The following is a 27,224-nucleotide window of genomic DNA, read 5'->3' on the forward strand; positions in this document are numbered from 1 at the left end:
TTCAGAACCAGAGCTTGCAAACTAGCCACACTATCACAAGACACTGATGTCATTTCACAAGGAAGAGGCTGAGTGACAGGAAGGCATTCCGCTCACGCCTTCCCCATTTTACAGCATCGGATCTGAACCAAGGGCACAACTCCAGGTCCATGTCTGAGGCAGGGTTGACCAAGAGATCTGCTGTAAGAACATGCTTGCAGATGGTCACCTGTATGCATTTTTCTCCTGAGAAGGTAGAGCAATTTTCAAAGGAGTCACTGACCTGAAACAATGTTTAAAAGCACCTAATGTAAACAAAGAGGAGGAGGATTATCCATAAATCTTCCCAGATCCCTCTGAGCAAGTACTGGGCTGGGCACCTGTGAACACCCCAGCTCTTGAGAGCAGGTGCTCCTGCGCGGTAACAAGGTGCCCTACTTGGCTGTCATTGTTGCAAGCACCACGCTCACTTCACAGCGCCTCCTTTCAGAAACCTGCAGCGCCTGTGACGGGCAAGCACAGGGCAAAGACCGTGCCACCACCCGTCACTGCCCACGGCAAGAAGGAGCTCTTCAGGGACAATGTGCTGCTCCCATTCAGCTCCCTGCCAAGGTGCCTGGGAAAGCAGCAGAGATGGCCCTACTACTTACAGGATGGAGTTTCTGGTTCCTGGTTTTGGCTTGGCCCAGCCCCAAACACTGCAATCATTTGGGGAGTGAACCAGCAGATGGAAGATCTCTTTCTCTGTCTCTCCCGCTCTGTCACTTAGGCTTTTTTAAAAACAAGCAAACATTTTAAAAACTTGAGAGACAGACACAAATAGGTACCTCCCATCCACTAAGTCACTCCCCAAATGCCTAGAGCCAGGAGCCGGAAACTCAATCCAGGACCCGCTTGTGGATGGCAGGGACCTAACCATGTGTGCCATCACCTGCTGTCTCCCAGGGTCTGTAGCAGCAGGAAGCTGGAATGAAGAGTAGTAACAGGACTCTGATCCAGGCACATCATCAACATGGGATGCACCTGCTTAACCAGTAGGCCAAATGTCCACCGATGAAGTAAACATTTTGGGGGCAGGTGTTGTGGTGCAGTAGGTTCAGTAGCCACTGAGATGCCTGCATCCCACCTCAGAGTGCCTGGTTCATGCCCCAGCTGCTCCATACATCCAATCCAGCCTTCTGCCTAACACGCCTGGAAGGCAACAGATGATGGCCCAAGTTCCGGGACTCCTGCCATCCACGAGGCAGACTTGGATGGAGCTCCTGTCTCCTGGCTTCAGCCTGACCTAGCCCTGGCTGCTGTAGGCTTTTGGAGAGTGAACAAGCAAATAGAAAATCTCTTTCTGTCCGTCTTCTTCTCTGTCACTGGGATTAAAAAAAGAAGAAGAAGAAGAAAAGTAAACATTTTGATTGCAATCTGACTCCTCGATCTTTCAACTGCATCAGAACTCAGAAGGGAAACAGGATGTTCTTTACTGAGCCACAGTAGAGATTTTACTTCATTATGTAACTTTATACAGCAATATAATAAAATAAAATCATGACATCCAGATGTCCTTGGTTACAAAAAATAATTATGTGGAAAACATTTATGTATAAAGTGGAGTCCTTCCCTCTCCCCCAAAGAAACCTTTCATTCAATGAGAATAAATTTCTCAAGTGCAACTTTAGGAACACAGGGATTCCTTCATCCCACCTCCTCCCTCCTCTCCCATTCCCAGCCCTATTGCTCCATTAAGATTCATTTTCAAATAATTTTATACACAGAAGACTAACTCTATACCAAGTAAAGATTTCAGCAATTTGCACACAAACACACACACACACAAAAAAAAACAACTGCTTGAGAACAAGTTTTACAGTTAATTCTCATAATACAACTCAATGAGAACAGAGGTCCCGCATGGGAAGTAAGTGCACAGTGACTACTGTTATTAATTTAACAATTAATACTCTTACATATGATGTCAGTGATCACCAGAGGCTGTTGACAAGAGTTGCCAAGGCCATGGAAGACTTTTGAGTCCACAATCTCCATCAGTATTTAGACAAGGCCGCAAGAAAAGTGGAAGCTCTCTCCTCCTTTCAGAGAAAAGTACCTCCTTCTTTGATGATCCCTTCTTTCCACTGGGGTCTCACTCACAGAGATCCTTCATGTAGGACATTTTTGCCACAGTGTATTGGCTTTCCATGCCTAAAATGCTCTGATGGGCTTTTCAACCAGACCAGAATGCCTTAAGGGTTGACTCTGACATCAGAGTGCTATTTAGAATGACTGTCATTCTATGCATCGGCTGGTGGACTGCTTCCCGCACTGGAACAATCTCTCCTTTATAATTCTATTATTATTACCAGACACTTGATTTTATTTATATGAACCCTTTAATACATAATCCTATCTTTATGATCACTTTAACACTTGATATGATCACCTTAATATTTTAGATGGCATTTTTACAACCCAGCTTAATAAGATTTAGGGTTCCATGGCTTGTTTTTTAAACTGTACACTTAGAACTAAGTCCACAGAAATGTACGCAGAACTATACAGCTTTATAGTTACTAACTTCCTCTTCCCTCTCTTATCCCCACTCTTATTTTGTACTGGGATCTACTTTAAATTGGTGGAGTCCTTTCTGCAATGAACTTTCGTATGGAGAGCCAGAAGTCAAAACCAGCAGCAGTGAAACCACCCTGCTAAAGTGGACCACGGTTCCGGGCCAGGGCTGTGGCTCACTTGGTTAATCCTCGGCCTGCAGTGCTGGCATCCCATATAGGCGCTGGGTTCTAGTCCCGGTTGCCCCTCTTCCAGTCCAGTTCTCTGCTGTGGCCCAGGAAGACAGTGGAAGATGGCCCAAGTATCTGGGCTCCTGTACCCACATGGGAGACCAGGAGGAAGCACCTGGCTCCTGGCTTTGGATCGGCGCAGCACCGGCTGTAGCAGCCATTTGGGGAGTGAACCAACGAAAGGAAGACCTTTCTCTCTTTCTCTCTCTCTCTCTCTCTCACCGTCTATAACTCAACCTGTCAAATTAAAAAAAAAAAAAAAAAAAGTGGACAGTTCCTTGGAGCCCATCCTCCCATCACACTCCAATCTTTTTCTTCCTCTAAACCCAGGCAATCTGTAGGGAACTTCAGGACAAAATAATGAAAACCTTGTCTTTGAAATCTGAACCCCAGAGTTACTCTTCTAATTCCTGGGCCACCTGATGTGCTTCAAAGATCATGCAGGCAATCCAGGCTCTAGAAGCGGACACTCCACTCTCTTCTTGGGTGTTCTGTCTCTCAGCATCTCACTGTGAGGATGGGCCAGGACCTGTCCATCAAGGCCACTTTGCTACAGTAAGGGTAAGGAGTACTCAGCCACCACGGAAGGTCTGACTATAAAGACTACAAAGACGAAAACACAGAAGCTTCCAAACACAAGGTTTGTTTGTGAGTCACAGAACTTCTTACCATGCAAAGCTTCATCTGTCCCCAACACATTCCACTCGGCGGGCAGCTTCAGGTGTCTGAACGCCAGCGCAACCTTCTCATCAAGGGAGTTCACATCCCCAGACGGCGGCCCTGACCGGTCCAGGAAGCGGGTGAAGTTCAGGGCCTGCTGGTTCCCAGCGCTGGTTGCCAGGAACTGGGCTGCATCATAGGCCTCATCCTGGACGAAGCGGAAGTCTTGTTCGGCCACCACAGACACGGGGAGGCCCCCTCTGGAGGCACAGAGCAGCACCTTCACGGTCTCACAGCAGTCGTGGCCTGGAGAAAACAAAGCAAACAGCATTAGCATCCCCAGTGACGGCAGAACAGGGCAGAGTTCTGTTAGCTCCTTTTCCACTAGACATAAATTTCTCCTCCCGAAAGAAACCCATCCTAACTCTGAGCACCAATAGCATTTTCATTTGCAAATGTGAATGAGTCCCCTTAACAAAGAGCAAACAACTTTGTACCCCAGCTTGCTCCATGACTGTAACGTGGTACCCATGGCCCAGAACAGGCTAGGAATGTCAACCACTTCTGCTCAATTGAACAAACTGAAGACTGAGACGTCCAGGGTCCTAGACGGTTCAGGCACAGGGCAACTGAATCCACACTGAGCCGCCAACCACCCAGCGTACAGAGAGCAGTGTCGCAGGGCCTGGCTCCTTGCCTCGTCACCACAGCACAGAAGACACTATGAACTACACAACCACTTGCTGCTGTTTCACTGTGATTAGCAATCTCTGGCCTAAACAACAAATAACCATAATTTTTGTTCTCTGATACACATTCTTCCCCATCTCAACCATTAATATAAATGTAAGGACTTAAATGAAGTCCCTGGTCACCCTGATGCGACATAAGCAGAGGCTGGAAGCCCCACCCAGGAAAAGCAAACAGCCAGGGACGGGCTGGTGCCCGCTGCATAGCCCTGCAGGCACCTCGTAGGCTGTGACCTCCAAAGGCTTGGCCTGGACCACTTCTCTGTGGGCACGCACTTCTGCAAACTAAGGACTTCTTTCAGGCTTCTAGCCTCGCAGAATTAAGGATTTCTAATAAGCCGAAGGTACTTCAGAAAACATAACACTGTTTTTCTTCAACTTTCAAATGCTGATCGCAACTAGCTAGAACACTGCTCCTACCACCATCTCTCTTCTTTCAAAAATGTCTTTCTGATGAGAAAAAAGGGAAAACCTGAGTTAATGCTTTATTGCTTGCGTTATGTCTCCTCCTGCTTTGCCCAATTCGCCACAGCACTTCTGCGTCTCCGGCCACGCTGAATCAACACTGCGGCCAGGGAATGTGCAGAGGGCTGGGGTCTACAGTCCAGGACCCAGGCCAAAGCAAGTTTCAGACTCACACAGAACAAAGTCTGCTTTCTGCTGTCTGTGGAAGGGAAAACCATGTTGCCTCCACGTGACCCATCAGACAAATAAGGAAGTAAATGGAAAACCACGTTGCTTCCACATGACCAATCAAATAAGGAAGTTGAATTTTGTACATACTTTTCCCCCGGGAGCCTCCTTAAGCCCTTCAGCCTTGTGACAAAAGAAATCTCTCACCGTTGTGTAGTTCTTGGGTGGTTACAAATATTCACTAATCAACGGCTTACCATATGCCATGCACTGGACATGTCCTTCTCTCCACATAACAACTTTATGAGGCATGAACTGTCCTCATTTTACAGGCGAGAAAACCGAAACTTCAAGGTGTGCCCGAGGCTACATAGTTACTAAGAGGCAGAACCCATTACGCAGAGTCAAGGTTGGTGCCCAAGGACACACAGCCCAATGTATCACGAAGCAAGGATCTTGGAACACACTGCCTCTGAGATGAGGAGGGTCACAGCTAAGTCAGAGCCTAACGGAGCCCAGCACTTGGAGGGACAGGGAAAGTGACTGCCAAGTACAGGTCACAGGCTCAGGACCCACCCAGCATCTGCACACAGACACCTGACTCCCTTGCACCCCAATTCAGAAGTTTCTACGAGGCTGTCGGCAGTCAGTGTCTCCTCCACTAGGTGGGGTGCAGGGAGGGCCCACACACACACACTGCAACTCAATACATGCGCAGGGCTGAAACACTGAATGTCTTACAGGACAGGGCAGGCGAAGCCCCACAGCTAGGACACCAGTTAAGATGCTCCCGCCTCCTGTCAGAGCACGCGGGCGGGACACGCAGCTGCAGCTCCTCACTGGCTTCCTGCTGGAGCACATGTGGAGGCACAGTGATGGCTCAAGTAACTGGGTTCCTGCTACGCACGCGGCAGAATGAGACTGAGCTCCTGGCTCCCAGCTTCAGCCTGTGCCAGCCAGGACTGTTGTGTGCATCTGGGGAGTGAACCAGCAAACGGGAGTGCTTGCACTCGCTCACTCTGTCTCTGTCACTCAAAAAATAAATCAATTAATAAGAATATAAATACAACACTAAAGCAATTACAAGTCAAAACTAAAAAATAATAATAATAATAATTTAACACATGAAATGAAATTAGAAAAAAATGAGCCCTCTTTGCAGGGCAGCAGCCTGATTATGTGCCTAACATCAGAAACGGAGTCTGGCGCAGGTGGCATTGGGGCAGCTTCTCGGGCAAAAAAGGGCCTCTTTCCCAGGGTCCCAAGACACTCAAGTTCTGTCAGCCAGACAGCTGGGAGCCCCCCGCGCCCAGATACCTGCCAGAGGTGCAGCCACAGGTGCAACAGAGCCCACCCTCCAGGGGTTGTGGTCCGTAGGACATCCAATGACGGCAGACAACTGCAGGCTAAATCCAGCAGGGGGGCTCTGTAGGAAACGCGAGGAAGGTTCTTGGAGGAGGCAGCCGCAAGGGAGCCTGCAGCCCTCAGAAATCAGCCGCACCTTCCCTGTCCTCCGTATTTAACATCCACTGTGTAACACTCACTATGCCACACATGATCCACTTCAGGCCTTTCCCAGTAACAACCCACTGACGTCTCAGAGGGACCCTAGGCAGCTGCAAGTACTGTGGTCTGCACTTCCAGATGACAAACTGAGGTACAAAATACACAAGAACTTGTTCAAGAACAAAGCTCTTAAGTAGCAGAATCAGGATTTGAACTCAAGCCTCATGCCCCAAAATTATGGACATTCACGATGGTTGGTTCAAGAAGAAAAAACTTTGTTACAGCACTTTCAGTCTAGACAGTCCACTGTCCTTATGAGCGAGGGGCTATCATTTAGAAGGGCCCTCCCCGACTTTTTTTTTTTTTTTGGTCAGGCAGAGTGGACAGTGAGAGAGAGAGACAGAGAGAAAGGTCTTCCTTTTTGCCGTTGGTTCACCCTCCAATGGCCACTGCGGCCGGCACATCTCGCTGATCCAAAGCCAGGAGCCAGGCACTTCTCCTGGTCTCCCATGCGGGTGCAGGGCCCAAGCACTTGGGCCATCCTCCACTGCCTTCCCGGGCCATAGCAGAGAGCTGGCCTGGAGGAGGGGCAACCGGGATAGAATCCGGCGCCCCAACCAGGACTAGAACCTGGTGTGCCAGCGCCGCAAGGCGGAGGATTAGCCTGTTAAGCCACGGCGCCGGCCCCTCCCTGACTTCTTGAACACTATCACCCAAAACAATACACACAGCCTCACTTCACTTTCAAATAAAGTAGACAGATGTGGTAGTATGTACTTCAATCGGACAGATTACTTTCACTTTAAAGAAAAGATCGTTGTACCACGAAGCTGACCAGCAACTACAGCACAGTACCATCTGTTCAGAACTCAGTTAACATATGAATTCCTGATAGGCCTTTAAAGGCAAATTGAGTAAATGTCAATAAAGACTAAAATCATAAATTTCACAATTCAATGAGGATGATGTAAATAATTTTAGATCCAAACTGAATTCTGCCTTCAAAATTCAGATTTGCTATACTTTTGAAGAGAGATTACACAAACCTAAAATCCTTCTTTCCAGTCTCCTTCCCAGCCCGTGCAGAGAACAGAAACCCAGACCCTACTGCAGAAGGGGCCACAATGCACTAGAGCAAAGCTCACTCACTACTGCACACACAGCAAAGAGCCACAGGGAAGCAACACGGCTTTATTCAGAATCACAAAGTGTAGAATTAAAGGATCTGCACAAAATCTATCTAGATTGCAAAAACGACTGCTGACTTGACCAGAACGGTGTGGGAAAATGAGAGAGAGGGAGATCAGGGGCCAGCAGCACAGTGCTCACCTCTTTCTGCTCGGGCAGAAGAGTCTGTTAGCAGGGGACGGTGACCCACTGCCAAGTCCGCTAGCGAACAACTGAAGGAAACTGTGCATTAAAGAAAGCCAAACACAAGCAGCCAGAGAAGTTATGCAACTCTCAGCCCAACACTTCCACTTCAAACGCGAACTCTCACCTCTGAAAGAGAAAGTCAATCAACAAAAGTCAAATGCACCATAAATCCCCAACCTGCTTGTATGACTATAAGCTTCTTTCAAAAAGCCCACTGAGTGGTAGAGAACCAAGGATTCTGGGATCAGGCTTCCTGAGACACACAGCAGACTGAGGAGTCACCGCTGACAAGGAACACAGCACCTCCCCACCTGTCGGAGCACCAACCACCCAAGACTGGCAGGGTTCTTCTCACGACCAGGCTTCCTGCCCTGTGGCTCTCAGACAAAGCACAGGGGTGAAGGCGGGGGCGATGTCCCGTGTTTTCTTAACCCACAGGTTATATAACACAGCACTGGAGACATGGCTGGTCGCAAGGCCCCTCAGTCCCAGGTGGCTCTGGTACATGAAGAACGCAGGGCACTGACACTGCCAGTGACACTGCAGAGACACACGCACAAGGAATCACGTCCAATCTCCTTCAGCACCACAATCTAACTCTGCCTGGAAACAGAAGCTAAACAGGAAGAACACCAACACCTGAAACTAGTTCCATGGTGGTTTTCATTCCTCTCAATTTCCTGGTAACAAAAAAGGAAAATAAAAATCTTCGTTTATTTCTTGTTTACTAAAGGGAAGTTGTGACGTTTCTGAACTTCTGGAGAAAGCTATCCCAAAGGACGTACAGAGGGAGGAAAAGAGACAAACTGAAGAAACGTGGCCTAAACAGCAACGCCACCTTTTAAACTGCCACTACCAAGTTCAGTTCAATTACAAAAGACAGCTAAAATAAACGAAGGGCTGGGAGATGTCGGCTCCCGCTGGGGGACAGGGAGGGACCCTGCAGGCTGCTGCCAGCTAGCAGTGGAGTCAGGAAAACATCAAGCTTAACCCGAATCCGAAGCAGACAGGTTTGGGACCCGAGACAGTCGTTCAACCTCAGGGCACTAAGTGAGGACACCAGCAGGCAGCCTCATCTAAAGAGCAAACAGGGCCGTGCGCCCAGCACCTGCATACTGGGCACCGGAGCCTGCAGGCAGCACTGCTGCCCCTGTCAGCTCACTCGGGACAAGGCAGCTCTGGAAGGGCTTCCCGGAGGAGCACCTCAACACGGCTGCACAGCTCACCGCTGCCTCTGGCACCACAGACCGGAAACAGAAAGGGCAATGGGGAAGAACACTCAGCACACGGGAGCCCCAGGAAGAGGGAAGACCTTCCTGTCCCGGGCCTCTGAGACCACCCCCTCCACAGCTGTGCACAGCCACAGGCCCACAGGTCAGGTTGGTGCCCTCCTGCACACTCCATCCCAGCACGTGAAGCACTTGCCCCCAGGGGGACCAACCAGTGCCACAGAGAAATCCAGCTGCTGCAGCGCTGTCCACAGTTGCTGCCTGCCCATCCAGCTAGAAGTGAGACAAGCCCCACACGCATCCTCTTGAGGATGAACAGCTGGGACTTTGAAAGCCATCTAAAAGAAGCACCACCAGTGCTTGCTGGGTTGGCCAAGCCGCACCCCACAGGTGTCCCCAGGGGCACACCCAAGTTGGCGGTGGGAAATACGGAAATGGTCTGCTTACTGCTTCAACATCACTCTGATGTGCTGCAGGACTTCTTTCTGAAGTGGCCCTAACCAGGTTCAGGAAAATGTCCACCTTTAGACCCACACTCAGTGTCCGACAGCCTGAGGGCCGTATGGGGGGGCGGGGCACAAGAATCGCATCAAGTACATTTCAGGGATGGGAGGGACTAATTAATTCTAAATATCATCCCCTCAGGAGTCTCAGACATTTTTCTCTACTTCCTGTGTCATGACATTTAATGCCATGTATTCGTACACACGTACCTGTGCTTATCCATAAAGAGTCAGACCTCGCGCTCATGGACACCACCCCATTCTAAAGCACACCCCAGACCCCAGGGCTTGTTGCCGCGCTCAGGGCTCCAAGGGCACAAAACACACAATTCCTTCATCATTACCAGAGGACAGTGTGGACAACACACTGGGTCCCCATCAGCAAGTCTGTCTGTTTTCCCAGTATAACCACCGTATGTATTGAAAGCATGGGGTCAGGGCCGGCACTGTGGCGTAGTGGGTAAAGCTGCCACCTGCAGTGCCGGCATCCCATATGGGCACCAGTTCAAGTCCCAGCTGCTCCACTTCCAATCCAGCTCTCTGCTGTGGCCTGGGAAAGCAGAACATGGCCCAAGTCCTTAGGCCCCTGTGTCCACATGGAAGACCCAGAAGAAGCTCCTGGCTCTGGATTGGCACAGCTCCGGCCATTGCAGCTATTTGGGGAGTGAACCAACAGAAGGAAGACCTCTCTCTCTGACTCTCCTTCTCTCTGTGTGTAATTCTGACTTTCAAATAAATAAATAAATATTTTAAAAAAATAAAGCATTGGGTCAGGAATGTAAGTTTTTTAATATACGATATTGTATCTTCAATAGGGATCTGCTAGAAAGTGTCCAACAAAAAGTAACTGATCACTTTCAGGAGCTGAGTACCAGTATTAAGAGCCTACAATCTGAATGGCTTACAGCCTGAATGAACTTAATTATTATTTTGTAACCATACAGGAAATATTTGGATGTTATGCTGTCATTGGTTTTACTTCATTGAAATAAATTATGAAGTACTAATTGACCCATAAAAAAAAACTAAAAAAAAAAGACCTACCACTTACTTCCAAATATACTATTCAGTTTGGTAATCTTTGGACACCTGCTTCTATAAAAAGTATTGGTTCCTGAGAAACGATACACACATATCGCTCTAACTATGGGACCACCTGCTGAGATCGGGGTGCCAATCTTCTGCTAAACCCAAAAAAACCTGTCATGACAAATTTCCTAATGACAAATCTACTTTAAAAAAAAAAAAAAAGTACTTATTTTGCAAGTCAGAGTTATAGAGAGCAAGATCTTCCGTCTACTGGTTCAGTCCCCCAGATGGCCCCAATAGCCAACACCAGGCAAGACCGAAGCCAGGATCCAGGAGCTTCATCTGGGTCTCCCACATGGGTGGCAGGGACCCAAACACTTGAGCATCCTCTGCTCCTTTTCCCAGGCCATTAACAAAGAGCTGGAGGAAGTGGAGCAGCTGGGACACAAACAGTTGCCGTATGGGATGCCAGAGTTCCAGGCTGCGACTCTTCCTGCTACGCCACAGCACCAGCCAACAAATCTACTCCTCATAGTTCCTTTCTGTATGACTGAGAAATAAATGAAAAATAAAAACACGTGAGGTTTTATCAAGGGCTTTCTTTTCCTGCAAACAAGACCCCTTGCAGTGAACTCCAAAAGTAAACAAGGGAGCAGGTGTTCTGCCCGGTGGTTAAGACGCCCAAGTCCCACATCAGAGTGCCTGCAACTGAGTCCTGGCTCCCGCTCCTGATTCTGGCCTCCTGCCAATGCCGAACCCAGGAGGCAGCAGTGGGGGCCCAAGTGATCGGTTTCCTGCCACCCATGTGGGAGACCTGGCGCCTGGTTTCACAGACAGAGACACAGACACTGAGACCACTGTGCTCCCTGTCACTTGTTCTGCAGCCCTTTCAAACTCTGCAGAAGGAAGGCCCAGGTGAGGCCTGGTCTTCCCATCTCCAGACGCAGCAGCCAGAACAAGCTTCTTTTCTTTTTAAGGTTGGGCCACCTCGGGTACTCTGTTATAGTAACGAAATGCTAGTCCTCAGGTACTCTGTTATAGTAATGAAATGCTAGTCCTCGGGTACCCTGTTATAGTAACGAAATGCTAGTCCTCGGGTACCCTGTTATAGTAACGAAATGCTAGTCCTCAGGTACCCTGTTACAGTAACGAAATGCTAGTCCTCGGGTACCCTGTTACAGTAACGAAATGCTAATCCTCGGGTACCCTGTTACAGTAACGAAATGCTAATCCTCAGGTACCCTGTTATAGTAACGAAATGCTAGTCCTCGGGTACTCTGTTATAGTAATGAAATGCTAGTCCTCGGGTACCCTGTTATAGTAACGAAATGCTAGTCCTCGGGTACCCTGTTACAGTAACGAAATGCTAGTCCTCGGGTACCCTGTTACAGTAACGAAATGCTAATCCTCGGGTACCCTGTTACAGTAACGAAATGCTAATCCTCGGGTACCCTGTTATAGTAACGAAATGCTAGTCCTCGGGTACCCTGTTACAGTAACGAAATGCTAATCCTCGGGTACCCTGTTACAGTAACGAAATGCTAGTCCTCGGGTACCCTGTTACAGTAACGAAATGCTAATCCTCGGGTACCCTGTTACAGTAACGAAATGCTAATCCTCGGGTACCCTGTTACAGTAACGAAATGCTAATTCAGCCACTAATTAGAAAACACGCAAAAAAAAAAAAAAAGACAAAAAAGGCAAGTGATAGGACTATAATTGCCTAGTCTAGGTTGTATTTTTTTAGGAGATAACTTAGAGATATCTCATTTTCCACTCTGAGGAAAATATTAACTTGATAAAAGGTTACAGACTAACATCAAGAAGGGCACTGGCCCCTAAAGGCTACAGCTGTAGAAAACACGGACAGTGAAACACAGGAGCTGCCTGGATGAAATGTGACAGAAAAAGCAAGAGCGAGGCCCAAAGCTCTTCTTGTCAGTCAGCCCAGAGGTTTGATCCCACAGGTCACCGGCCCTTCTGGCCATGAGTGGCTGGGCGCTGTTCCAGCACTCAGGATGCACAGAGCATCGGACAGCGGCCCACGGAGACTCCTGAATGAGCTGACCCTGCCTGCAGAGTTGCTAATCCAGGTCAGGACAAGCTTGGAAAAATCACCCCTGCTCCGGCAGGAACCAACAGATTCTACCTGGATAAGGAGCTGTTTCTCACCAGCACCAACATATAACAAGTGTCTAGCAAGGAGGTATTGCATGCCACCTGCCCTGCAGAGAGCAGGCCTCAACTTCCAGATAGGCCTTTCTGATCTGATACAAACCACAGGAAACCAGGCTGGAGCCGCAATTACAAAGGATACCTAATACTTATTAGAAAAGAAATCTGGACCCATCCTGACTGCTTACATTCTGATCCTGAAACCTTGGAGGGAACACGCCCAGAGACTGTCTGGAATCTCTGAATCCTGTATTTTTCAAAACCATTTTGTCAGTCACCATAATCCCAGTTCTGTCATTTTCTATCATTTTCAGAATTCGATGGGTAGCAGGAAATTAACTGATGTGAAGCGACACAATAACAAAAAAGTAGCAATCTAAACCAATCCCATCAAGACCAGATATTCAAAATGCTTCCTAAACTAAACTTTTCAGACCACCTAGACTAAAACTGGAATCAGCGTTTTCCTGTAAGAACTACATCCATTCTCTAAAGGAAAGTAGTTAAACTGTTGCCAGTTTTTAAAGGCTTCCCCTCCTCCTGCCCTCTTCTGAATCCTGATGAGTGCCAGGCAGTGGCCAACTATGACAAGAGGCACGTTAGGACTAAAGCCCAGCTCCAGACGCAGCGCAGTCTCTTCCAGAGCTGTGACAGGCCAACAGCACGAGGGCCGGAGCTGGGCAGATGTGGAGCCAGGAGCTTCTTCCAGGTCTCCCAGCTGGGTGCAGGAACCCAAGTGACCAGGCCATCTTTCCCTACTCTACCAGGTGCATTAGCAGGGAGCTGGATCAGAAGTGGAGCAGCCAGGACATGAACCAACACTCATGGGATGCCAGGCATCACAGGCTGCAGTTTTACCTGCTATGCCACAGCACTGGCCCTTCTATAAGGGATTTTTAATAAGTAAACATTTTTCTTTAAATTCTGTTACACTTATATAAATATAATTGTAATTAAGCAACTGTGTTATCATAAAATCAATTTGTTAATATCAGGTAAATTTGGCTTCCCAAAAGATTCTGTCTTCCCACCAAAGATACTGGGGCCTGTGCTATTTACTGTGCTTTCTATCTTGGTTTTAGCACCATGAAATACAGAACCAAGGGGCCTGTGCTGTGGCACAGCGGGTTAAAGCCCTGGCCCACAGTGTCAGCAATCCATATGGGCACCGATTCTAGTCCCGGCTGTTCCTCTTCCAATCCAGCTCTCTGCTGTGGCCTGGGAAAGGAGTCGAAGATGGTCCAAGTCCTTGGGGCCCTGGACCGGCATGCGAGACCGGGAAGAAGCTCCTGCTCCTGGCTTCAGATCAGCTCAGCTCTGGCTGTTACGGCCATCTGGGAAGTGAACGAGTGGGTTGAAGATTTCTCTCTCTCTCTCTTTCTGTGGCTCTACCGCTCTCTGTAACTCTTTCAAATAGATAAAATATAATCTTTAAAAAAAAAAATACAGAATCAAAGCTGAAGTCCTCCCATGGTGCCCAGGTGGCACTCACATCTTCCGCCTGGTGGTTTGGCTTTGTGTAACAGTTCAGGTTTTTGTGTAACAGTTTGGATGTATAAAAATAAAGATTTGACCACAGCCCTAACATCCTGACTAGCTCTCCCAATCACTGTCCAGGAAGAAAGAGCAAAGGTGCTCGGAACTGGAAGAGATGGGTAAACATTCCATTCAAATACTTACCGGGAGCAATGGTCTCCAATGTATCCGAGCTAACCTTCCGAGTACTTGCACAGTGATGGAGGGTAGAACCCGAAAACACTAAGTAAAACACTACATCCTCTTCCACTTTGTCCTCCTCAGCCAGCAGTACTGTAACAACACAATCGCCCTGGGAAAGGAAGAGACAGCAGTCTGCGTTACCGAGATTCCTCTAGGAGCCCATTGTTACACAACACACTTAAGGGGAAATCAAATATACCCTCTTCCCTGTGCCCATCCTAGCAGGACTACACAAAAGTAACTTCTGCCTGACCACTGTCACGCACTCCAGGCACCGGGAATGCAGAATGAACCTTAAACTAAGACTTCTGTCCCCTTATTGAAGCCTGTATTTTAGTGGAGGTGATGAGACAAACAAGAAGGCAACAGTTTGCGGGGCCAATGTGGTTTGTGATACCAGCATCCCATACGAGCAGTGGTTCGAGTCCCAGCTGCTCCACTTCTGATTCATCTCCCAGCAGAAGATGGCCCAGGATGGTCCCCTGCCACCCAAATGGGAGACCTGGAAAAAGCTGCTGGCTTCAGCCTGGCCCAGTCCTGGCCATTGCAGCTATTTGAGGAGTGAACCAGTGTATGGAAGAGCTCTGCCTCTCCCTTTCTGTAACAAATGAATAAATCCTAAGAAAGAAAGAAAGAAAGAAAATATAGCAGTTTGTGATACTGCATGATGAACATTTTTTTAAAAGGGCAAAAATTCAAGAAAATCCAAAAATGAAACCAAGAGGATGCATGTGGTATGTTAAAAGCTCCATCCTCGCAGTCAGAATGTGCCTTGACGTCTGGGTCCAAATGCAGCGAAATCTCTAATGACACATCCCACCACCACTGCCAAGCCCGCCCCTATGCAGCACAGGCGAGGCCCTGCAGTGCTTGCGGGGGGGGGGGGGGGGGGGGTTGGCTGTAAGTCCACCCGCACAGCTTCCCAGACACACTGATCCTCACATTCCTTGACTGTACAAAGACGACGGTACGCCTTCTCTCCTGACAGCTGCCGTGGAGAAACCACCGAACACATGCAGCTTAATCAGCTACAATGGGAGAGCACTTTGTTAACAGTCTGTACCTCCTAGCCTAGCTGGCTCTGCTTTATCTACAACTATACCCAGTTTTCCAAATATTTAGAGGGATATCTTTGTCCTCTATCTATATTCTTGTTTGTTTTTACACGATGATTTTTTTTAATTGAGGCCAATGGTTAAATTAGTCTATGAAATAAAAACCTTACGTAATTACCATCTCTCAATTTATAAACAATGCAAACCCCACTGTAACTGTAAAGTTACAAGAGATCTTAAAACATCAGGTTTAAAGCACTGAGATTTAATATTATGTAAATCCTAATAATGCATTATGGAAAGCTGAAGGTAGAGAAATACAGGCCATTTAATACTAAAGTTAGAGGAGAGAGTTCTTTTTTTCTTCCTTCCCATTTCTGCAACAATAAAGCCACAAGAGAACCTACCACCCTACAGTCACAATTTATGAAGCCCAACAAGGTAAGAGAACAGAAGGGAGTTTCTTACTAAACACTGAAAGCCAAAAATCATGAAGTTAAACCTAGGACCAAGGCTATGAACAGAAATACTTCAGAGGGTTGATACTGGAAACAGTTCAAAGGATTCCCAAGCCCAAGTCTCCGTTTCTTGTTTTATCTGCCTACCTTGCACAGTGCACTCTATACAGAGTAAGTGATCAAACTTGTTCAGTGCAAACACAAAAAGTCAACATAAACTACAATCCCAAATAAGCTGTAACTTACTCTGCAGAAAAGTCGGTTCTTAGTAAGATTCCTGGGCTGGAGTGTCCCCTAACACAAGGAATATGGTAGTCCTAACACAGAATCATCGCTGGCTCCAGCCTTGGTTCAGAACCATACTTCCTCCTGTATGTAAGTCCTTCTCTGAAATGCTGTAGAAACAGGCCGGTAAATACTGAATACCTTTGGCATGATGCAACCAGTTAGAACGCCTGCAGCATGCACAAGGAAGTGCCTCAAGGTACTGAGATACCACTATAACCTGAAAGCAAGGCAAATCCAAGTTTACAAGTACCATCCTTTATTATACAGGCTGGCAAAGTACCTCCCAGGGGGCAAATCCAGCCCTTCCCCCACCCACCTCCTGCTTTCTGTAAGGCTCACAAGATCTCTTTCATTGTCTGATAATCAGAAGATCTTTCAACATGAAAATCTTATAAAATTTGGTGTCCATAAGCCAACTTTTATGAGAACCTGCCACACCCATTTGATTATACACTGTCCGTGGCCATTGGATCTACCAGGGGGCACAGCACCTGAGTGACCTCCGCAGATGGCCAAGACCAACTGCTAGCAGCCTCCACTATGCACTGTCTAGGGAGCTTTACCGAACACATTCTGCCATGATTTCTAACTTGGAATTCTAACCTAGCTTCCTTCTCTAGATCAAAATTCCCTTTCCACATGAGAGCCAACGTCTTGTCAGGAGACCCTCTGTGTCCCCAAGACACCAGTGATGCCTGTGCCCTTCCTCTTCCTGGGGACAGGGCAGCTGGCTCATCCAGGCAGTTGAAGCCATTCCAACAAGAATTTCAACACAACCTCTTTTTTCACTCCCAAGACGAAAGTAAATAAGCTTAAAATTGTTTTCATATCTTTGTGGTTTTTTAATGCTGAATCACATTACCTTATCCTCAAAATATGAAAAGAGGAAAGAACACAGAGGCTTCGTTCCCTTCAAAGCCACTTGGAATGCAGATCCCAAAAGCGTGGAATCAAAGTCCCCATCTCCTTGAAGGAGTGCTCTCTGCAGGCTGATCAACAGCAAGCAAGCCTGCATAGCAGCCACCGCTGGGGTACCAGGTACCAACTAGTACTCAGGATTAACAGAGCAGCATGGTGAGGAAAACAAAAGCCGTAAGAATTTCTGTCCAGCTTGTGCTGTAACTCCACCCTCCTGGAGGAACACCTGGTAAGTTACTCGCTGTTCACGGGAAGAGGTGGCCCCACAGCACGGACAAACATTGGCCACTACACCATTAGGGAGCCGAACGTGAACTTTCTCACAGGCCAGTTCTCAGCACACACTCAGTGATGCTCCCTGAGTACCCAAGCCCTCAGAGAGCACACACCCACACAGGAAACCACGCTGCCCGGGGACATTTCCATGTCTGCTCACGAAGAGAAACGTACCCTTGAGCCTGACTCCTTTTGCTGACACATGACACAATCACTAATAGAAAAGACGATGCTGACCAGGCCCACTGTCCAAGTACTGACCCCCAAGGGATGCACACACTGAGGGCACAGCAGCACTTACAATGGTCCCCACAAAATGTATACGCTCAGTCTAGTGACAAAGCCATATCAAGGAGCTTCCAAAGAAAAGCAGGCCTGTGGTTTTCATCAACAGAAGACAAAGGAAGACTGAGAGACTTTTCCAGATTAAAGCAGACTACACAGACTTTGCCAGCTAACACAATACAGGGCCTTGTCCTGAACCTTGCATGAGAAACACAAATTGCTAGTAATGACAATGAGGGGACATCTAGCAAATTCTGAATGTGGTTTGCAGACTGAACACCACCTTGAGCTAGCACTCCAGGCTGACTGTGCGGAGGTTATGTGAGCGAATGTCCTTGCTCTCAGGAAGCACACAATGAAGAGCAGGGAAAGGAACAGAGACTACAACTCACTGTCAGAAGAATGAGAACGAGGGGGAAGAGGGACAGGGACTAGACACATGTCACACATTGTCAACGGTTGGCAAATCTGAGTTCTGGGTGTATGGGATTTCTTTGTACTATTCTTAAAACTTTCATGTAATTTTGAAATGATTACCAAGTAAAAAGAAGCATCTGTATTCGAAGTTAAAAGATGCAAAATTAAGTTAGATTTCGGAGATTACTTTTTTACATGCTGCAGGTAAATACATTTACATACAGGCATTCTTGCAAGGTACTGGGCCTCGGAATTATGAAATTGTAATAGTAGCTACCTTTCTTTCAAGCATCTTAATGGAGTTGCATGGGCCCTCCCAAGTCAATGTGCCCACAGAACACAAGTGGGCAGAGGGAGACAATGCAGATCTGCTAGCCAGTTAAATACTGAGCATTATTACAAAGGGAGGGCATCATCTGCTAAAGCAAACCAAGAGTAGCTTTTAATGGGTGAAATGCCAAGTCTTACCCCTTGGAAGCTCACAGCAGCCTGTGTTCAATTCCAGAAGGGTGAGCTCACCTGGTGCACAGATCTTGGTCAGCAACGCCAGGCTTCACTGAGGAGCTGGGCTCCTCGGTGACATGGCTGATTTCAAGTTGGGGTCAGGGCATTCCCAGATGGAGAAGGAGCAACTCTGCGCACGGCTGAATGGTGAGGGCCAAGTAGTCAAAGTGGAGAGACTGCAGAGTGGTGAAATTACCACTCTGCTACCATGATAGCAGCTGATGCTGGCATAACCACCAAGGAATGTTCAAAGTCTGGAAATCTGGGAAATCCTGGTAAGGAAGGAGAAGCTGACACTGTCTTGAATACCTTCCCAAGGCTGCATTTACTGAATAAAGAAATCCGTCAATACCTTCACTGAACCGAAATAAACATCCCACTAACGAAGAGGGATATGGTATACCCTGAAAACACAGGTCCCCCATGCAGTGGGAGTCTGCCCAGAAACGCAGGGCCTCGGTTTCATCACAAGGCAACAGCAAAGGACACTGTGTCTGGAGAACTGCCTGCACCACGGGGATGAAGGATGCGTGTGGACAGGTACCAGAGCATTGACCATGCTATCAACGTGAGAGCATACACCCCTGCTCTCTCTCTCTCTCTTTTTTTTATTTTTATTTTTATTTTATTTTATTTTATTTTTTTATTTGACAGAGTGGATAGTGAGACAGAGAGTCAGAGAGAAAGGTCTTCCTTTTTGCGGTTGGTTCACCCTCCAATGGCCGCCGCGGCCGGCGCACCACGCTGATCCGAAGCCAGGAGCCAGGTGCTTCTCCTGGTCTCCCATGCAGGTGCAGGGCCCAAGCACTTGGGCCATCCTCCACTGCCTTCCCGGGCCATAGCAGAGAGCTGGTCTGAAAGAGGGGCAACCGGGATAGAATCCAGCGCCCCGACCGGGACTAGAACCCGGTGTGCCGGCGCTGCAAGGCGGGGGATTAGCCTGTTAAGCCACGGCGCCAGCCTCTCTAAGATTTTATTTATGTTTTTGAGAGGCAGAGTTACAGACAGAGAGGAGAGACAGAGCGGTCTTCCTTTTGTTTGGCCACTCCCCAGATGGCTGCCATGGCCAGAGCTGAGTCGATCAAAGCCAAAAGCCAGGAGCTTCTTCCAGGTCTCCCACGTGGGTACAGGGGCCCAAGGACTTGGGCCATCTTTCACTGCTTTCCCAGGCCAGAAGTAGGAAGCTGGATTGGAAGTGGAGCAGCAGGGACTGGAACTGGTGCTCATATGGGATGCAGGCACAGCCATGGGAACTTGGGCCCGCACTCCTCCCGCACCTGCCTGTGTGCCTGCGGGCCTCACTGCAACCAGGGCCTCATCAAGCAGGCCTGCTTCCGGGTGGCCCCTGGCCTGGAAGGTTCTGGGGCTGGACCGGAGGTGTTGCTAGTGGGCCCTTCTGGAAAAAATAAAATACAGCTCCCTCCTGCTCAGACACAGGATTGCACTTAAGTCTGCAGCCCATGGCTTCAAACTTGAGGGAGCATTTTCTCTGGGACTCTGAAGCACTCAGTGGGGCAGCCCAGCTGACAGGAGTGCATGACCCCTGTGCAGGCTGCTGTGTGTACTCAACTTTGAAATGCTGCTATTAGTTTGCACTGTTGGTTAACTGGATTTTTTTTCCCCTTACTGAATTTTTTCATGCTTATAAAGTGGTTATCGGTATTTATTTTAAGGGTGCTAGAGTTAATTTCCTTTGTTACTAGAGCGAGATGCTTGTCTTGTGCTCCATTTAAGCACAGCACTGATTTTTTTTAACAGCCCACATTTAATGTGAAATAACTGGTGTGGAATACTGTAACTGTTCAACTTCAGGATTTTGTTCGTAACCTAATAACAGTGAGCTACTGAAACGTTCTGTACTGTGCTTGTGAGCAAACTGTCAATTAGAATTCAAGTGAAACCTAAAAGCCTACTTACACCACAGCGCTGCAGCCTACTGCCCCCACACCCTCCCATTCCTAGAATGAGTAGCCAGCATGCATGTAACTGACAGTTCAGGGACACTCCATCAGGTGAGTGCAAGAACACAGCTAAAGAGTGTAAGTGAGGAGAACAAACAGGGTAAACCGTTACCAATCACCGGTAAACTCGGTAAAGGGCACATGGTACTCTTTCTGCTGTTTTTAGAAAATTTTTGTAAAATTTTCAAGTAATGAATCCTTTCAAAGTTATTCCCAAATAAAAAGTCTTAAAAACACAAAATTATAAAACTCAAAAGGCTTTAAAGAAATTAAGGCTGAAGCTGTGAGAAGCACTATAGGTGATGTGGACAGAGCTCTGCCATCAACAGAAAATTCTACAGAAGATCCCCTTGGTATTCAGCCCACATTGAGAACACAGAGCCTGTCCTCACCCTGGCACAACTGTTCTTCCCCTGAGGATGCACAAAAATACAGACCAGGGGCCGGCGCTGTGGCACAGTGGGTTAACACCCTGGCCTGAAGCACTGGCATCCCATTTGGGCGCTGGTTCAACAGCCAGCTGCTCCACTTCTGATCCAGCTCTCTGCTATGGCCTGGGAAAGCAGTAGAAGATGGCCCAAGTCCTTGGGCCCTTGTGCCCGCGTGGCAGACCCAGAAGAAGCTCCTGGCTCCTGATCGGTGCAGCTCTGGCCGTTGCAGCCAATTGGGGAGTGAACCACTGGATGGAAGACCTCTTTTTCTCTCTCTCTCTCTCTCTGCCTCTCCTCTCTCTGTGTAATTCTTTCAACTAAATAAATAAATCTTTAAAAAAAATAAATACCAGTACACCTCAGACGTTCATCACCAACAGCAAATACTGCAGGCATCTAGTGCACCTGGGGCAGGAAGGCAGGCGGCACGCTGACTGCTGTGGTCTTGCAAACACCTAAGGCAGCACAGAGCCACATGGGTGCTTTACAAAAACCCAGCAGGACCCAGAGCCCCATTTCAGAAACGACCAAAGGGGGGCCCAGAGGACGGTCAATGCCTGCTTAAGAACCAAGCTGGAGGGGCCGGCGACACGGTCAACAGGCTAATCCTCTGCCTGCGGCGCCGGCACCCCGGGTTCTAGTCCCGGTAGGGGCGCCGGATTCTGTCCCGGTTGCCCCTCTTCCAGGCCAGCTCTCTGCTGTGGCCCAGGAAGGCAGCAGAGGATGGCCCAAGTCTTTGAGCCCTGCACCCGCATGGGAGACCAGGAGAAGCGCCTGGCTCCTGGCTTCGGATCAGCGTGGTGTGCCGGCTGCAGTGCACCGGTCACAGCGGCCACTGGAGGGTGAACCAATGGTAAAGGAGGACTTTTCTCTCTATTTCTCTCTCTCACTGTCCACTCTGCCTGTAAAAAAAAAAAAAAAAAAAAGAACCAAGCTGGAAGGTGTCCAGTTGGGCTACCAGAGTCTGTGTTCTTCCACCCTCTGTCCCCGCAGTGAAGCCCAGGAGACAGGCGGGAAGGCAGAAGTATGCAGCACTCCCAAAAGTTCACAGAAATATGAAATTGAAAAGTAAGCTTACTTTGGTGCGTATGTGTAAAGAGGGAATTACCAACAAAACACATGTTAAAAAGCAAGCAGCAACTGACACCACCAGGGCTACAGGGCCGCGGAGGACGGGGTGCTGACTGTCAGGAGGGGGCAGGCCCAGGATGTAGGACAGAGGCAGAGGCATGTTTCTGGGGCACTTCACCCACTGGACTGGCAACATCTCATCACTGTCTGAGACGGTGTCTTTGGAGCACCTCACGCTTGCCTCTCCAGAGGTGGAGTTCCTTCAGCAACTAAGAGGACAATCAAAGGTGGCAGCAACCACTGATGCAGGATGTTCATGGAGGCCAAACACTCAATCAGTGTCTGCCGGGTTGAACCAAAGCATTTCATCTTTTTTTAAAAGTAAAACTTGGGGGCAAAGTTAAGCACCACCCACCTGCAACACTGGTGTCCCCCATCTGAGCACGGGTTCAAGTCCCAGCTGCTCTGCTTCTGATCCAGTTCACTCTGCTAAATGCCTGGGAAAGTAGTGCAAAATGGTCCAAGTGCTCAGGCCCCTGCCACCAGTATGGGAGGTCAGGATGAAGCTCTGGGCTGCAGGCTATGGCCTGGGCTAATCCTGGCCATTGTAGCCAGCTGGGGTTAAAGCAGTGCTTGGAAGACCTCTCCCTGCTGTCCTCCATCTCTCCCTCTCCCTCTCCCTGACACTCTTTCAAATAAACAGCACTTAAAAATAAAACACAGAAAACTTAACATGCTGCAATAAGAAAAACACTGAATCTTCTTTGCATATCAGGCTGAGTATCAAGGTTATGAACAGAAGACATCTCTTGGCCTCCTGGACAAGGAAACCTGTACTTACAGCTGCCTAGGCGCTGGGTCAGAGAAGCGAGGATGGGGCTATGGGCATCGGAAGGCCCTCAGTGCCACCTGTCAGTTCTAGGGGCTGTCCACAGTCTCCTCAAAAGGGCTCTGGTAGGAGCTAGAGGAACACAGGTTTTCTGCCCAACTCAAATTCTGTGTGAAAAAGATGACAACGACTGGATGGAACTGGTGCATGACAAGTAGCAAAAAAAGGCTACAAACTAAACCCAAACCATTTGGCCAGCAGTTGTCAGACCTAGGAGCTTTTTATACACCAGGTACAAAATGTCATAGATCCCAGCAAACTCAGCACAGACAGCACCCTTCCCCACGTTTCTGTCTCTGTGAGCACCTGACAGGTCCACCCCTTGGCCTTCCTTACATTGAAATCCATTCAAAACGAAAACGCTGCAAGTATTGTGACCTTGATCATCCGATGAAAACTATGGTCCCTCCCTCCAGAAAAAAACAAGCATACCAACACACAACCCTCTGGTATACATCTCCCCAAACTCACACATTGCCCCCATCCCAGTACATCAACAAAAAGGTAAGAAGCCGGGACCCAGGAGGATAAACTTGTGTCGACAAATAGTTACAGAACTGTAAGAAGCGCTGTCTATGCAAATACTATGATGTAAGACAAGAGAAACGAACAGGTAAAATCAGGCCAGGAAAGGCTAAGAGACTACCTGGAGGAGACAAAACTGAAGAAGAATCTTAGAACACAGGCAGGCGCTGCCCAGACAGGCAACCAACAGTCACTCCAGGAAGAGGGGCGTGGACAGAGCCAGCATGTGCACGGTGTGTGTGCCAGGGCAGCAGCACAGGACACAGGAAAAGCCAGGACTCTGGCATTTACATTCTAGACCTCAGGGAGCCACAGGAGGGTTAGCCGCCTCTATCCCGTGTACTACACATGGCTAGAGAGGGCCAACTGGGTTCATCACAAACAACTGTTATGTAACACGCTCGATCACTAGTCTTCCGATGACTCCCTCTAGGCGAGCTCTTCCCCAGCCGCTGCCCTCACCCCTCCCTCTTGCTCTGCTTTACTCATTACCATCTAACGGGCACCTTTATTTGTGTACATACAAGCAGTAATACGCAGTGTGCATTACACATGTTGGCAAGAGTGTGTATGTATGGACTTGTCTCAGTCCCTCTCTCCTCCGTGAGGCCTGGAGCCATGTCTGTTTCAATCAGTGCTGCAGCTGAACCTCAGTGTTTGGCTGGTCGTTCTAGTGCTCAATACATAAACTCCTAATTGGACTCCCCTTTCTGCTTCTCTTAGAAATTAAAAAGATCTAGAAAGTAATGCTCACTTTTAGTTAACTGGTCCTTAAAAAGTCAATTAATACATAACTAAGACTCCAAAGGACTACTGACAAGAAGGGAACATGAAAGCCAAGGTGTGTTTGAGCTGTGGCCACCCAAGTCCTTCTTAGGTGGAAACATTCAGATACTTGCCACGTCCTCACATGAAGCCCACTTACCAAACCTGCTGGCAAAGTGCTCTTTGTAACGCTTCCCTTTAGAATAAGCACAGAGCAACTCCAGCCTCATCAACAGAAATCCACTGACCTCAGCACAACCTGCAGGCATTGCCAACATAGACTTGGGCAGATTACAGTGTCTGAAAATATTACACGTCTTATCTGGGCACTGGCAGTCACTTTCCACAGACCAGGTTAATCTGCCAGATAGACACTGGGCGAGGAAATCCCTACAACCTGCCTTCTATGTCTCCGGTCATGCAGGTGAATGCCACAACCCAAAGCAGCCTCCCTCCCACTGCTAATACAAAACTATTATTTGAGATACTGCTAACAATAATGCAGATTCGCCCTGTCTACCAGCTTCATCACTTTGCCAACACTAAGAAATGGGGTGTGGGCACTGTGGTGTAGAGGGCAGAGCCACCACCTGTGACGCTGGCAACCCACATGGGTGCTATTTCATGTCCTAGCTGCTCTACCTCCAATCTAGCTCCCTGCTAACGGCCTGGAGAAAAGCAGTGGAGAACAGTTCAACTGTCTGGGCCCCTGCCACCCACTGGGAGACCCAGGTGAAGCTCTTGGCTCCCGGTTTCAGCCTGGCCCAGTCCTGGCCACTGCAGCCATCTGGGGAGTGAACCCGTGAATGAAAGTTCTGTCTGTCTCTCTCTCTCTCTGTAAATTTGACTTTTCAAATACAGAAATAAATCTTTAAAAAGAAAGAAATGGAGAACTCTCTCTTAAGCACCACTTCTCAAACCAGGGAACCCGGCCAGCAGATGGCATTCAAGAGTCCTGCAGGGTTCCTGGCTCAGGGAGCAGTTCCAGGAGCTGAGCAGGAGGGGCTGAGAGTTTAGATGGAAAAAGAATCAAATTACAGTAAGTTCGGAAGTCATTTCATGTATGGTCTCCTTAATTAGAAATATTTCTTTAAAAAATTACTAAAAATTCCAAAAATGTAGGTTATTTATCTTTCTACCCCACTTCTCAGTTGACTCTTGTTTTACCATTTTGCAAGGTTCAAGTGGCCAGAGGACATTGGCTTTTTTTAAATTTTTATTTATTTATTTGACAAATAGAGTTAGACAGTGAAAAAAAGAGCGAAAGGTCTTCCTTCCATTGGTTCACCCCCCAAATGGCCGCTACGGCCGACGTGCTGCGCCAATCCGAAGCCAGGAGCCAGGTGCTTCCTCCTGGTCTCCCACACGAGTGCAAGCGCCCAACCACTTGGGCCATCTTCCACTGCCTTCCTGGGCCACAGCAGAGCTGGACTGGAAGAGCAGCAACCAGGACTAGAACCTGGCACCCATATGGGATGCTGGCGCAGCAGGAGCCTAGTGCGCCACGGTGCCGGCCCAGGACATTGGCTTTTGCACAACAACACACGCACATGCATGCATACACATTCCCCTCCCCCAATATCCACCCAAACACACCACACCACACCACACCCCTCTCTCTCCCAAATGTTAACTCTCCAGAACTGCCACAATAATTAGATCAATACTTAAAAAAGACATTCTTTTGCCAGTAGGACTACATACTTGGTTTAAATGTAGAAAGGATGGGGCTGGCATTGTGGCACAGTAGATTAAGCTGCTGCTATTACACCAGCACCCCATACAGAGTGCCAGTTTGAGGCCCTGCTTAGCTTCCAATTCAGCTCCCTGCTATCATGCCTGCAAAGGCAGAGGGAGATGGCCCAAGTGTTTGGGCCCCAGAACCCACAAGGGAGACCTGCCTCCAGGTTTCACCCTGGAAGAGACCATCTGGGGAGTAAACTAGCAGATGGAAGATGGCTCCCTCTGTGCCTCTACCTCTCTCTATCACTCTGCCTTTCTAACACACACACAAATCTTTTCTTATTTATTTATTTATTTGAAAGGCAGTGAGAGAGAAAGAGAGAGAGAGTGTGTGTGTGTGTGTGTGAGAGAGAGAGAGACAGAGAGAGAGAGAGAGAGAATCAATCTTCCATCCGCTGGTTAACTGCCCAAATGGCAGCAACAGCCGGACCTGGGCTGATTAGAAACCAGGAGCCACGTGATTGTTCCAGGTCTTCCACGTGGGTGGAGGGGCCCAAACATTTGGGCCATCTTTCACTGCTTTCCAAGGCCACAGCAGAGAGCCGGATTGGAACTGGAGCAGCCGAGACCCAAACCGGTGTCCATGCAGGCAGCAGCCTTACACACTGCACCATAGTACCAGCCCCTAAATAAATTTTTCTTAGAACTACAGAGAACATAAGATTTTTACTAATTCTTGATAAATGTTTAATCAAAATTTTAATCTAAGAAGGTGGGAGTGGTGAGGGAACATCTATTTCCGACTCCTCATCCTCCCCCTCCCCTTCTTTGCTGCAGAGCACACCGGGTGTTTCCTCTGTTCCCTGGCTTCCTGGGTCACCATCCTCCATTTCAAGAGGCTGGACTGCAGGCTGCAGCTAAGGATCCACACCTGAGGCTCCAAGGAGTCTGCAAAAGCGACTCCCCTGCCACTGTGGGGCAGCCAAGGCAGGAGATCCCAGCTCCAGAGCGCCCCTTCCATCCGCACAAAAATCCTCCACACCCTGGGGCCAGTTGTGCCCCTTCCAGGGCTCTCCCCAGACACCACACTGACATCACAGCAGTCTGCGGTGCCAGGTCACGCACCCCAGCCTCACTCCCTACCCGGCCTGTGATACGGATGGCCAGAGTGACAGCGAGGACAAAACAGTGCCGCCTTTCCTCTGCAGGTGAAGACCTCCCTTCTGACTCAGGCAGATCACAGTGCCTCTGAGCCTCTGAGCCCATCAGGCCCGGGAACACAGCAGCCCCCAAGTCACTGCTAACACAGGAGGCTGCAAGCTCTGAGACCATGGGAGAGAGATTTGGAGTTGGCAA

General features: G+C 48.5%; 1 protein-coding gene across 7 annotated transcripts in view; it reads right to left on the minus strand.

Annotated features, from left to right (window-relative positions):
• AKAP13 (A-kinase anchoring protein 13) overlaps nt 1-27,224 on the minus strand; it is a 326,203-nt gene that overhangs the window by 202,331 nt on the left and 96,648 nt on the right. For all 7 annotated transcript variants that reach the window (XM_062204924.1, XM_062204923.1, XM_062204920.1 and 4 more), the window contains exons 3-4: nt 14,304-14,451; nt 3,435-3,731 (exon numbers count right to left, since the gene is read on the minus strand). In XM_062204924.1, the coding sequence (XP_062060908.1) occupies nt 3,435-3,731; nt 14,304-14,451 (445 nt within the window). The remainder of the gene's footprint in view (nt 1-3,434; nt 3,732-14,303; nt 14,452-27,224) is intronic.

This window comes from Lepus europaeus, chromosome 11 (assembly GCF_033115175.1).
Source record: "Lepus europaeus isolate LE1 chromosome 11, mLepTim1.pri, whole genome shotgun sequence".
NCBI classification, from domain to species: domain Eukaryota; kingdom Metazoa; phylum Chordata; class Mammalia; order Lagomorpha; family Leporidae; genus Lepus; species Lepus europaeus.